Source organism: Pinus tabuliformis, chromosome 5_1 (assembly GCF_031772625.1).
Source record: "Pinus tabuliformis cultivar Carrire ecotype Pingquan chromosome 5_1, CPIR1, whole genome shotgun sequence".
NCBI lineage: Eukaryota > Viridiplantae > Streptophyta > Pinopsida > Pinales > Pinaceae > Pinus > Pinus tabuliformis.
Genome location: NC_142305.1, coordinates 795,411,095 through 795,425,712, shown reverse-complemented (window position 1 = coordinate 795,425,712; position 14,618 = coordinate 795,411,095). Strand labels below are relative to the sequence as shown.

Here is a 14,618-nt window from a genome sequence, read left to right as displayed (position 1 = left end):
AAGGAGCATGTTGAAGGCAAAGCATTTGCCAAATGAGTATTGGGCTGAAGCTGTACATTGTGCAGTTTATATTTTGAACAGGTGTCCTACAAAAGCAGTCATGAACAAAGTGCCAGAAGAGGCATGGAGTGGGAGAAAGCAAGGAGTCACCCACATGAGAGTTTTTGGATGTGTGGCCTATGCACACATTCCAGATAAGCTAAGGAAGAAGTTGGATAGCAAAGGGGAGAAATGTATCCTTGTTGGATATAGTGATGAATCCAAAGCCTACAGGCTGTATATCCCATCTACCAAGAAATTTTTTGTAAGCAGGGATGTTCAATTCATTGAGGAAGAAGCTTGGGATGGAAGCATAGAGAAAACAGTGAACATTAAAAGTTGTTTGCCTCATGATGAGGATGAAGAGGAAGTGGCTGAAATGAATCCCCAAACAGCAGCACCAACACAAGAACAGCAAGGTACACCATTGAGAATCAATGAGAGTGCTTCTCCAAGCACACCACAAGGAGGAAATTCAAGTGCATCTTCAAGCACTTGCAGACCAAGTGAAAGAGGTAAGAAATTTAGAAATCTAAGTGACATATATGATGAAGGAATGAATTCCTTATTTGCCTTGTATTGTCATGTTGATGATCCTATTCATTTCGAGGATGCAATTAAAGATAGGAAATGGATAGAAGCTATGGATGAGGAGATGAATGCCATAGAGAGAAACAAAACATGGGATTTGGTTGAGTTACCAAAAGGCAAAGAAGTCATTGGTGTGAAATGGGTCTACAAGACCAAGAGCAATGCTAAAGGCAAGATTGAAAGGCATAAAGCAAGGCTGGTTGTCAAAGGCTACAAGCAGCAGTATGGAAGAGACTATGAGGAGACTTTCGCACCGGTTGCAAGAATGGAAATCGTGAGAGCAGTGCTGTCCATAGCAGCTCAAAACAAATGGAAAGTCTACCAAATGGATGTGAAATCAGCATTCCTAAATGGAGTGTTAATGGAAGAGGTCTATGTGGAACACCCTCTCGGATATGAGAAGAAAGGTGAAGAGCACAAAGTGTGAAAATTGAAGAAAGCTCTTTATGGGCTGAAGCAAGCGCCAAGAGCATGGTACAGCCGGATAGATTCATATCTCTTGGATAATGAATTTGACAAATGTGAGGGAGAACCCACCGTCTACATCAAAGAAAAAGATGGTAAAATTTTAATTGTTGTCTTATATGTAGATGATGTTATTTTCACTGGAAATGATATTTATCTTATTGAGAATTTTAAATCAGTCATGAAGGATGAATTTCAAATGACTGACATGGGTTTGTTGAGATACTTCTTAGGCGTGGAAGTAGATCAAAATGAAAAAGGAATTTTTATATCTCAAGCAAGATATGTAAATCAAGTTTTGGGCAGATTTAAGATGGAAGAATGCAAGGCAGCAATCACTCCCACAGTGATGGGATTAAAACTCAGTAGAGAGGACAGCAGCAAGGATTTTGATCCTAGCCTGTACAAAAGCATTGTGGGCAGCCTTATGTATTTAATAGCAACTAGGCCTGATTTAATGTATGCTGTTAGTTTGATTTCCAGATTTATGGAGAGGCCAAAGGAGGTACATTGGCAGGCAGCAAAGAGAATTTTGAGGTATGTCAAAGGTACCAAAATGTTTGGAATTCTATATCATGCCTCAGAACATTCAGATTTGGTTGGATACACTGATAACGATTGGGCTGGAAGTGTAGATGATCGGAAGAGCACTTCCGGTTATGTTTTTCATATGGGTTCAGGAGCCATTTCATGGGCTTCTAAGAAGCAATCCATTGTAGCATTATCTACAGCAGAGGCAGAATATGTGGCAGCGATAGCAGCAGCATGTCAGGCAGTATGGATGAGAAGGATGTTGAGAAGCTTAGGCCAAGAGCAGGCAAAAGCGACAGTGGTCTTTTGTGACAATAGCTCAGCTATTGCTTTGTCAAAGAATTCAGTGTTTCATAAGAGAACGAAACACATCGATACAAGGTTTCACTACATCAGAGAATTAGTGAACAATGGAGAAATTGTCCTAGAACATTGCAGGACCCAGGAACAGGTTGCAGACATCTTGACAAAGCCACTGGTTCAGAAGAGTTTCGAATTTTTGAGAAAATGCTTGGGAATGACCGAACGTGCGGCTGTTAAAATTAAAGGGGAGTGTTAAATTATTAATTTCAACAGCGCGGTGGTTTTTGAAAACCACCCCGGTCTCCCCGCACCGCCATTCTCCAAAGACTGTACGAGCAGGAGGGGCTCCGACACAATGAAACTCCGCCACGCGTCCCCTGTACAACACCAAATCCGCCTGCTCCCCGGACGTTAAAGTCCGTTTGGTTTGCCCGAGGTTGGCTCCCGAACCTCGTTGGATCAGCCAAGTGTTCTGGGCGCGCGATCTCCGCCGTCGATCTCCGGAAGGTGCACGGGCCCACGTCAAATCAGATTTTGCGTGGAGTGTTTTTTTTTGTTGTTGACCGCCGAGAAGGGAATTCAATGTCTTTAATGTTTTTCGTAGTTTTTTGGTGGAGGCCTTTAATTTTGGTTATGGGCATATGTCCCATATGATATACGTTATATGTTTTTATATGTTTTATATACGTTGTCAAAAATGTCTACGAGAGGGAGTTTTTAGTTTAGTTTTTTTTGTGTGGGTTGTGCCTGCGGGTGGCATATCTTTTGTGAAATGAATAGAACGCATAGCAGTGCGAATAGAGTTTGAAAATTGTGATGTAATGTTTTATGCTCGCCATTGTAAAACAGAGGAACACTATGAAATTGGTTTTGTAATATCCACAGCAGTGGAAAATCTGTGACTGCAACAGAGTTTGTTTTGTAAATTCCTCTCTGCACAGAGGATGAAATATGTATCAGTTTTTTTTGTTTTAAATCAATAGAAATGTGTTGTGACTGTGTAATGGACTGTGTTCTGAGTTAATTTATTTTTTTTAAAGAGGTTCTCTGCAAAAGATCCTGGACAGAAGAAACAGAGCATTGTCTCTGTGGTGAATATTTTTGTCTCGTTTTGGTATTTTCCCATCAAAAATACCCAACATGAAAGATGAAGACCTGCATGTTGAAATTTGATTAGGTAAAAACATATGACTCAATGGGGAACCTGAGGATTTGATAATTAATGAAATTTGTAATGTTTTTGACATTACATCTTGTCAGCCTAAGGAGGGATTCACATACTTGGGGTTTAGATTAAACCAAAATAGGTATGGCATTAAGGATTGGAAGTGGGTGTTAGAAAGATTCGATAACAAGCTCGCTGGTTGGACACACAGATGGTTATCTGTAGGAGGGCACGTGACTCCCATTAAATAGGTTTTACTCCACATTTCATTTTATTGGATGCATTTGTTTCAGCTTCCAAACATAAGATCGAGTGTATTATGGCTAGGTTCATATGGGCTGGTCACCTACAAAAGGGCCAGATGCATTTGGTGAAATGGGATATGATTGCATGTCCGGTCTCTGATAAAGGTTGGGACATATTGGATTTATTTTCTTTTAACAAATATCTGCTTATTAAAAATCATTGGAGGCCAGTGGAGGGTAGCAACATTTGGGCACAGATCAACAGAGAAAAATATATGAAAGGGGTTCATTTTACTAAATGGATTAGGGGTGCAAGGAATAGAACAGGTTCCTCCCACATTTGGTGTAGTAGGATGAAAAACTTAGAATGGCTTCTTGGGTTTCTTAGCTGGGACGTTGGAGATGGCTCGCAGATAGACGTTAGATTAGATGCTCTTAACTGTTTCTTTGGGAATCATTCCTTATCAGTTCCCCTTCTAAGATTTCTACATGACACCGATATTTTCTATCTTAAGCAGATACATTGTGCACACAATCAAGGAAATTTCTTTCCACATTGGCTTAAGGCATATGATATGGAATTAAATGGGGGCCTTATTGTATAATGGGAGGAATACCTATCACAGTTATGGGCTACTGGCATTCACATCAACAGTAATGGAGATAGGATGGTTTGGGACGGGAAACTGGAGAAGGGGCAAGTGGGTGTCCGATAAATATACAGTAGGCTTCCCAAGGCGGAGGTGCCACAAGAAAAATTTTGGTGGTTTCAATGTGCATGGAAATGGGAGGTCACAAGAAAACTCTTATGTTTTTTGCTGGTTGGTGCTACACGATAGAATCCCGACATGGAGCAACCTCCTTCGTAGTGGCTTCATAAGTCCAAGTATCTGCCCCATGTGCAAACAGGGGTCAGAGGATGTCTGTCACCTTTTATGCACATGGGGTCAGAGGATGTCTGTCACCTTTTATTGAGATGCCCGTTTGTTGTGGCAGTGTGGGAAGGAGTCATGGAAGCGTTAAACATTGTAGAGGTATGAAGTTACAATCACTGGAGATTTTCTTAATTTCTTGGTTTCTGTCCCAAAAGAAACACCGATCCCTTCCTTTTTACATCATATGGTCCATATGGATATGCATAAACTCTCTCTTGTTTGATTAGAAAGATGTTAATGTTAGAGTTGTTATCATTAAGTCAGTGGCTTATTATTTAGAGATAGGGCCGACAAAGAAGCTTAATAAAAAGAGAGAGATGAGGTTTAAGGACATTTGGAAACATCTGCTGACAAGTTTTTTTTATGATGCATATCCATAAAGGAATTGCGGATGTGGAGATTTTATTATGCTAGAGCCAGGTAGATATTATCACTTCTAGTGGGAGGGCGACGGAAAGAATTATAACATTAGGGGGGTTTTGATATGCTGAAAATGGCTGGAGCTTGAGACACTTCACGTCCATAGAGATGCAAAAGGCATTATTGACTGGGTAAAGAATCAATCATTGTTCAATCCTCCCATTCTATGTAATTGGATGTGTCAATTACACAATCTGGTGAGTTATTTCTAGTCTATATATTTTGGGCACATATATTGGGAACAAAACCAGGTTGCTGATCTCCTGTCCGAAAAAACCATTGCCAAAAATCATGAGAAATTTTATTTTACAGCATTTGTGCAGGACTCGGACTCCCTAATGAATACTTGAATCATTAACTTCTCTTAATATGCATTAAGATTTCTTCACAAATACTTAAAGCATTAACTTCTCTTAATATGCATTATAGCTTCTTCTTCTTTTTTATGTCAAATAAGACGCTGAATAAAACAAAAGGGCTCTTTTTGTGCTCAGTCAGAATCCAAGTATCACTCTTAGAACTAAACTTTTCTGAAGATAGATGGAATTTCTATATATTTCCAAGGGACTTTAAAGACATGAAAAGAAAGAGGAAGATAAGCCAAATTAAAATAGTATTGAAAATTCAAGGAGGTGATTTCCTGGTTTTCTTTTGAGGAAATATTGGTTAAAATTTACTAAATGTAAGAAATGTTGAGGATAACGACCTCTGTATTTTGTACTCTCTTTTTATATAATGAAAATAAATTCTTTTTAACAAAAAAAAGTGTGTGCGCCCTCTGCCCTCCGTGTCAATTCCAACGACTTTCCATTTTGTTTGCCACACTTTCCAGTCCGGGGTCTGGGGGTTTTACGATTTCGGTTTCATATTCTTTTTTCCCATTTTCAATAGACTCGCTGCAGCTTCAATTGAGGCAATGGGGAGTGGCCCAACCAGAAGCAGATCCTAGTGAAATTTGTAACATTTTGGAAATTTGATGGATATGGATGCATTTAAACAAGAAAAGAAGCGATAGATTACAAAAATAAATCCTAAAATTACAAAAATAAATCGCAAAATTTCATAGACAATAAAATAAGTCAAATAATTAACTACCATCACGTTTCACTTCTTTCATATTTATGAAATTTTCAAAATATTCCAAAATCTAAAATAAACACAGTGACAAAAGAATTATGCCCTTGCCAACAAATTCAATAAATCTGCAGTCCTGACTAACTTTTCTACAAACACTTGCAAAGTCGGATAAGCGTTATATCTCTTCGTCTGCCATGTTGAAAAAAACTGATCCGAAGACGAAATCTGTAAATTGTGCTGGGAGGTATTACTGGGAGGTATTATCATTGTTCGCGGCTGGGGATTATCATCGTTTTTAATTTAGAGAATTGAAATAATTAAAATTTTATGATATTAATTAATTAAATGTGTATTAAATAATTATATTTATTTATAACTTTTAATTTATGAAATATATTAATTTTTTTAAATAATTAAAATTTTAAAATATTTTATTATTAATTCATTAATTTGTAATAAATAATTGATGGTGATTTAAAATCTATATATTTCAGTTTATAGTTTAAAAAATTATAATTTATTTTTACTAATTTAATTTTTATTTTATATGAAAATGAGTTATATATATATAATTATAATTTCACACGAAATTATGATTATAATTTTAAAATTAATGCATTAAAATTATAAATGAAATGATGTTATTAACGTTATATTATTATTTTACATTTTTATTATAGTGTTTAAAAATTAAATTAACTCTTACGCTTTAAAGATTATTTAACAAATTAAATTTAATATTTATTAATAATTATTTCATTCCCATATATAACTTTCTTAACTGATATATATTCATTAAAAACGATGTCAAATACATTATGGATGGCCGTTGTATTGTCTTTTATATATTTCATGAGATTGTTATGCAGCCGTTGATTCCGCTTTCACACCGTTGTGTGCTAGATCTACTGTACAGAACCTACCGACGAAATATCTACATCTTTTCATATTTAGTATGAAATTAGATATAACTAGCAATTGACTCAAAAAGTGCAAAGAAAGGTCGATAGAAATGTTAAATTCAAAGAATTGTATTTTGGTTCAAAATAATAAATATTATAATAATTCAATCATTCAAACTAAACCTAGTCAATAAATTGCCCAAAATAAAATAAATCCTTAATCAAAATTATACAAATTATTATTCTTAGTTTCTACCATTCCATTACAGCTCTAGCACATATATAAAGATACACAAAGTAAAGTATTGAAACATGAATATATTCTCATAATAACTCTGGGTTGGAGATACCGCCATAATTTGACAGCAAGAAATCAATCAGCAATATATTCTCATAATCACTCTGGGTTGGAGATACCGCTACCTCTATTCTATGTTTCTAAAGCAAAATTCCTGCACATTCCACACTATCAGTATAATTTATTATATTCACAATAGCCCCAAGCAACTTCTTAAAATCTCAATTCACAACTCCAGCAACATAATACTTTTCCTAAACATTTCCTTGAATGAAAAGATACATCCTCCCAAGGTATGTCCAAAGTATGACAAATGAACAGCACTGAATAATTTCAAATATATATCAAAGCAATACAAACATAGCAAGCCACTAGGCCCACTACTTCAGCCATCTTTATAGTCAACTATGAGAACACTCACCTAACAATAGTTGATCATACAGCTCAAAAAAATGAAAATAATGTTCATGCTAAATTCTCATAATTTTGATCTTTTACTTTTTGTCTCCCCAGAATAGGACAAATGCAAGTTTCATAATCATTAACTTGTAAGATTGGTCACAAGTTTGTTTGAAGCGTAGTCCAGAGGGTTGTAGGGGTCTTTACACTGGGCAACACCGTCATGCACATGGCATCCAGCCATGGACAACGAAGGAGATCTTTAGAACAGAAAGTCTTGATTTAACACTACCACTTTGATAGTGACAATGTGATCATCCAGTGAAAGAAGAACCAGATCATGCCAAGAGGGGTGACCACAGTTTAATTAAAATGTAATTACAGACCCAATTAGAAAGTTCCACCTACTCTAGGCCTACAGTATTCATGAGATGAGAAAGCATGAAATTGGTTATAGATCGAGAATCCACGGGCATCACTCTGGGTTGGAGATACCACATCTATTCTATGTTTCTAAAGCAAAATTCCTACACATTCCAAACTATCAGTATAATTTATTATATCCACAATAGCCCCAAGCAACTTCTTAAAATCTCAATTCACAACTCCAGCAACATAATACTTTTCCTAAACATTTCCTTGAATGAAAATATATATCCGCCCAAGGTATGTCCAAAGTATGACAAATGAACAGCACTGAATAATTTCAAATATATATCAAAGCAATACAAACATAGCAAGCCACTAAGCCCACTACTTCAACCATCTTTACAGTCAACTATGAGAACACTCACCTAACAATAGTTGATCATACAACTCAAAAAAAGGAAAATAATGTTCATGCTAAATTCTCATAATTTTGATCTTTTACTTTTCTTTTTCTCCCACCTTGACGTATAACACAATAACAATCATATGATCGACATAAAGCTCTCTCTGCAACTTAGTCATCCCCAATAATTAACTAATGGAAATTTTGAAAAAATAATTAGATAACTCACGTCATGCTTTGATCACTACTGGGAAAATATTGATAACTACTTTTCTAATCACGTTGAAGAAAATCAAATCATTCATCAACCATTGGAAGCAAATTGACACAAAATATCTTAATATTGACTCAGAATCAAAGGTTTTCTTTTCATTTTTTTCTTATTTTCTTAATCTGTCAACTCCAAAGAGAACCTAATAGGACAAAAGTTGATCCTACCCTAGCCACAATTTGTTTTAATGTAGCGAAAATCCCTTGGAGAAAATACTCAAATGCTCTCAACAATTACTCAAAAACCAATGACTGCTCTCACAGTAATAGCAATTGCCACCACTGGGCACGCAGCTTTTCAGAAACCACTCTAGACAATATCCATTGTCAGCCCATCATCACAAATCAGTGTTTTCATGTCAAAAGTTTGGATTTAAATTAAATATCTACTCAGGCAGTCTACATTGGATGATAGTCGTCTGCAACCACATCCAAGAACTTTCGTCCCAGAGAACAAGCGTACCTGAATTGAAATCAAAGGAAGAGAAAAAACTGCACGACTTAAAATTCAACCTGCAATGGTTTATGACATTCCCGTACTGACATAGAGTTTGGAATGCAGGACATTTCATCTCCTTCAGCATTTCCTCTTCCTCCTATTTCACAAATGGAAATTCTTTTTTTCTTTTCACTTTTTTTTCCATCAATTTTCTCTTACAGCAGACAAGCCAAAGGTTTACCCAAAAACCCATTCTCTCTTAAATATACCCTTTTGGTACGAGTTTTGACTTGCATTTTTTCATTTTCTATTGCAGAACTTTTTTAGAATGTTTATATTTTTATCTTTTGACTATATTGAGGAGATCATAGAAGAAAATTTGTGAACAACCCTCAACTTGCTTGTTCACACACTCCACTGACTCCTGGTATTTGGCCTTACTAATGGCTATAATAAAAAAAAGCCATTCATAACCCAACTGATTCTTTCGTTTCAACAAAAACCCCATTGTTATGGATGTGTCTAGTTCATCCTCCATATGAAGAACCATGTGAAAGGAAAAAATCATAATCTGGATGTTTCACCTGATGTAATCTCAACCATTGATCAGCTGACTGAAACAAAGAGTTAGCCTGCTGTCATTCACAGTTGCCATTAGTACTCCACACTGTCCCCTTCAACTTGTAAGAAGCGAGACCAAATACTGGTAAAGCTATCTTTGGAGAACCCCCAGAATTGCTTTTCGGAGCAATAGGAACACTTTTCTCTCCAGTACTTACATGAATACTGCCACCATCTGCCAAAACATCAGTTAGAGATCAAATGCGGAGTGAGAAAATCAGAATTCAAAAAGCATCAACATGCTTTACTGATATGAAAACTATGTGAACAAACTAGCAACAAGATGGAGGGAACAAAAATAGAAAATAGATGAATCAAACCTTTTAGTGGAGTTGAAAGGGAATGAAAGGTTAGGAAGTAGGCAGCCAGGTCTCACAAGGTTGGACCTGTTGGTATCCTGTATATCGGGTACCTGTAAGGAAATTCTTGTTTTAATTAGATAGCGGTAGATAATGAACATTCATCTAGACGTTACTGATCGCATTGAACAATATCCAATAGAACAGGAATGCTTAATAACTAACTGGCCTCCACACCAACTTAATCAAGGATTGCACAAGTATAATTGATGGCATACCATGCAACCGATAGCCAACTGGTTAACAATAGATCAATGCTTTTTAAGGTTTTCAGCTGTGGAAAGTCCTTGACAAGATCTCCAATCTACAACATCCAGTTAATAGATATTAATTTTAACCTCGCAATTGAAACTACACCATGAAATAAAACATTCCTCAAAATAAATGCATAACCGTATCTTACCTTGTCAGCCAGAGGTTCACGACTATATGGAGTTGCTCGCTCAAAATATCGAAATGAAGGGCAACTGCTTCCTTCACCATCATCACTAGAAAAGCCTTCTTATGCAGCTTTAGAGTGACTTCTATCGCCCCGCCATATTTTTAGTCTCGCTCTGTTTCATCACTACTACTACTACCTTCACTACCTGTATCTCTATAATCATCACTTGCATCACTCTCCTCACCAGGGTGCCTGCAAAAAAAAACAGAGCATGTTCAGGACTCAACTGAGCCAGCGTGAATCACGTGTCCAAACGTTATCAAGTTTTAAATGATATTGCTCCAATGAAAGACATGTGCATTAACACTGAATTGTGACAGGCAAAATCTTGTCTCAGATATGACACAACTGATATAGAGAGCCGCCGAAGCATGCAGTATTTTCATGGTCTGGAGCAGCATTAGAGCAGAATTGTTTGCAAAGATAGATTTCTCCAAAAAAAATTTGTTAAACAACAGGAGCTAAATTGTTAAAGTTAAAACAACAGGAGCTATGGTGTATATTATGCCTTATTTACCATATTATTATTATACAAAAGCATTCAGTTGTGGTCAGATTTACAAAATATTAAGGAACCTCCCTTTGACATGACTTGCTATGAAAATAACTGGTGAATTGGATAATCTACCTAGTGCCAATATTAGGTCCAGAAGGGTGAGTGTAAAGCTGAATGGCAGAAAGAGATGGTACATAATACTGCATAACAGTGTCACTTCCATTCAACACTATCGGTACTCCAGCACCATATGCACTCCACTCGTTGAACGACTCCCACAGATCACCAAGACCGAAGAAGGGCATGGATTTGGCTTTAGAATCCCTCCATCCTTTCATGAATGTCTGTGAATTCAAGAATTATTCCTATTATCAATGAAGAGTCAATGACAGAACAGCTAAAAAACATTGTGTTGTTAAAAATACAACGTTCATAACAAAAGATATCAAAATCCTAAAATGTACATCTAGCTACAAGCCTAACATTACTAGGGATAAAATAAATACACTTGGAATACTAGAAAATTATCGGAAATAGACTGGAGGCTCATCACAATAGGGTTTCAAAGCAAGTACCTTGGGCAGATACTGAAGAGGAACTGTTGGAGTTGTAGATTCCAGAAAACGATCCAGATTACAACAACACGCCTTCCTTCCAGAAGCGGCAGAAACAGGGGAAGACCCGGCCCTTGAACGAGCTTCTGAAACAATGTGGTCTTCATCCCTATGACAGGGCATCAGAGAGTAACCACAACACGGCCCATGCGATGCCACAGCCAAAATAATCGCCGCCAGTACTACCAACCAACCCCACAATGAAGCACAATACAAAGCATGGCACAGGAGTGTAAGCACTAAAGGATATATATAGCCCTCATCTAGGGTTCTTATCCCTAGTTCTAACCCTAACTAATACCGCGCCCTCCAAATCTACGATATATTCGCTCACAAACTGTCAAACATCAAACAAAGAAAACAGAGCAACGAGTTTTTCTCTTTCAAGCAGCAAAAAACTAAAACAGAGCAACAGGTTAATGTTAGAATGATTCAAATACTTACTGGTGATTGCTGCCACAAATCATCAATGTCGTTGGTCGTGAGCACACCTCCTCCGGGCACGCAGAAGGCAAATGAGGCGAAAATGCGGTTAGGGGTAACGTGCTTACGACCATAACTAACCCAGCTCATGAGAAACCCGAAATAATGATGCATGTGGAAAAACAGATGTCAAGCGGAAAGAGGAAAATTTGTGCCAGATGTCAAACAACAGAAGATCCAGATGTCAATAGGAGAATGAAAGTGTTGATGAAGAAATTGATACATAGGAAGGCCTATCGGCCTAAATATTTTTTTAAATCAAAATAAATTTATATTGAAATATATCTATATATATATATGTATTTTAATAATAATATTTTATTAATTTTAAAATAATATTTATAATACATTTCACATTTATCAATTAAAAAAATCATAAAAATTAATGAAATAATAATTGTATATTAAATATTATGGTTATTAATTATAAAAAAGTAATATATGAAATAAACATAATATATTTAAAAAAGATTAATCATGTTTTTAATTATAAAGATTTATTTTCAATTTACTATCAAGATTCTTAACATGTTAATAGACTTTGTTTCAATATCATAATTTACTAATACATGTCCAAAAAAGAGTAATTCATATTCATATAATATATATGACATATTTTTGCCGATGAATCAATTTGATTAAATTGACATAATTACATTTAAAATTTAATAATGTTTTTAACTATAAAAATCTATTCTCAGGTTACTACCAAGATTCTTAACATATTAATAGACTTTGTTTCAATATCATAATTTACTTATACATGTCCAAAAAAAAAAGTAATTCATATTCATATTCTATATATGACATATTTTTGTCAATGAATCAATTTGATTAAAATGACATAGTTACTTTTAACATAAATCTCAATATTTGATTTGTGATTATTATTAAAAATAGTATCTACCTAATAATTATTAATATTTAAATTAAAATTATGCAAGTTTTATTCCAAAATAAAGATTCATATGGAAAACACTAAATTTAATTTTTAAATTTAAATATTTATTGGACCTTTTTTTAAATTTTTCTTGAGACATAAGATACAATTTTTGTTAAAATTGTTATTTTTAATTGTTTAAAATGTATTTTTAAATATACAAATAGATTTGATTCTTTAAAAATATTTAAGACGCTCTATTTAATTACATATTTAAAACTAACAAATTCAAAAAAAAATACCAAATTCAAAACAAAGTTAATAACATTAAATCTTAAAAAAACAAAAATATTTAACAATTATTTATTATTGATGTTGATGATGATGGTTAACGTCTACTGTCCACTGTCCACTGAGACCAAACGAATTATTTAGTTTGATTTAAGATTTTATTCCTATACTCAAAAAACTTGGCGAGAAACCTCCTCAACTCACTGTAATTTTAACAACCTAAATATATACTTATTATTTTAATATAAAAATAAGTATATATTTACAATACATTCTCCAAAGAAAAAACATAATTTTTATTAAGATGTTTACGATACATTAATTAGACCAATTATTTATTTAAAAATAAACAAACATCTATCAATTATTTATTTATTATTTTAATATAAAAAAATAATTAGGTGTAAATTTACAATATACACCAAATTTAAAACAAAACTAATCCGACAATATCCTTTAAAAAAATCCAAATTCAACCATTATTTATTTGTTATTTTAATATAAAAATAATTATTTATTATTTTAATATAAAAGGTAATTATGTGTAAATTTACAATACTCACCTATCAGCCTGCCAATCCAACTATACTCATCAATAATGGCATTTCAAAGTATTTCAATTTGTCTATGTGTAACCACAACAACATGGGGCACCCGAACACGTACCGACCAAAAAGCTCAAAATCGTGACGCTTCCCCTCGCCCTCGATCATCCGTAAGAAAATGCAACACTCCGCGATTCTGTTAAACAATATTGCGTCAGCATGAAGAATCCAAATTGATGGACTTACCTTGTCTGATTTCCCGGACATTCCTATATAAATTTAACGAAGTGGTCACTCCACGTTTATTTTTCCGTCTAATTTGATTAGAATTTCTGTTTAATTTGATTAGAATCTAATAAGGATTTGTTGGAATAATATTTTTTATTTATGAAATGTCCATTTTTAAAATGACATTTTCAAAATTTAACGATTTTTGTTTTGCTAAATTCCCAAGAAAATTTCAAAAATATATATAATAGTTAGACAACCGGACTCAAAAATACATGTAAAAGATGATGTCATTAATATTGAGGTGAATGGTCTGTACAGGATTACTATTCTTCCATTGGAGACGCAATCTAACTTTCACCCGTTGTAAACGCAATCTAACTATTCACGCGTTGTAAAGGAACTTACACAAAAGAGAAAAGAGAACATAGCGTGAATATGGAGTTACTCTATTAAATAATCGTTTGTTTGAGAAACCTGGAACTCTATGAATGATGTCAAAAGACAGACTCAACTGCATAGGCCAATCTCACTTCCTGTGAAAGTGTTAGTTTCATCCCTCCGGAAATCCAAAGTGGTCTAATGTTCAGTATTAGATACATCTCTCCGGAAATCCCAAGTGATCTACTGCCCAGGAATATCGCAATCACTCTTGTCATGCCCCTGTTTGTTTCATATTAAAGAGGGCACAAGTTCATGGTTCCTTTTTATGGGCTCAATCTAGAATTGTTTGTAATTGTATAACAGAGCCACAGCCAAAGTTCAATTTTGATCTCACTACATGAAATATTGTCATCTTCCATGAAAA

The 14,618-nt window shown here is 34.8% G+C and overlaps 1 protein-coding gene across 1 annotated transcript; it reads right to left on the bottom strand.

Moving 5' to 3' along the window:
* Positions 1-9,489: 9,489 nt before the first annotated feature.
* Positions 9,490-11,956, bottom strand: LOC149167340 (uncharacterized). Its single transcript, XM_089430447.1, has 8 exons — positions 11,824-11,956; positions 11,685-11,720; positions 11,345-11,565; positions 10,902-11,113; positions 10,410-10,465; positions 10,235-10,305; positions 10,050-10,135; positions 9,490-9,637 (listed from the first exon to the last, which is right to left on the bottom strand). The coding sequence occupies exons 1-8, from the start codon at positions 11,954-11,956 to the stop codon at positions 9,490-9,492; spliced, it is 963 nt and encodes a 320-aa protein (XP_089286573.1).
* Positions 11,957-14,618: the final 2,662 nt, after the last annotated feature.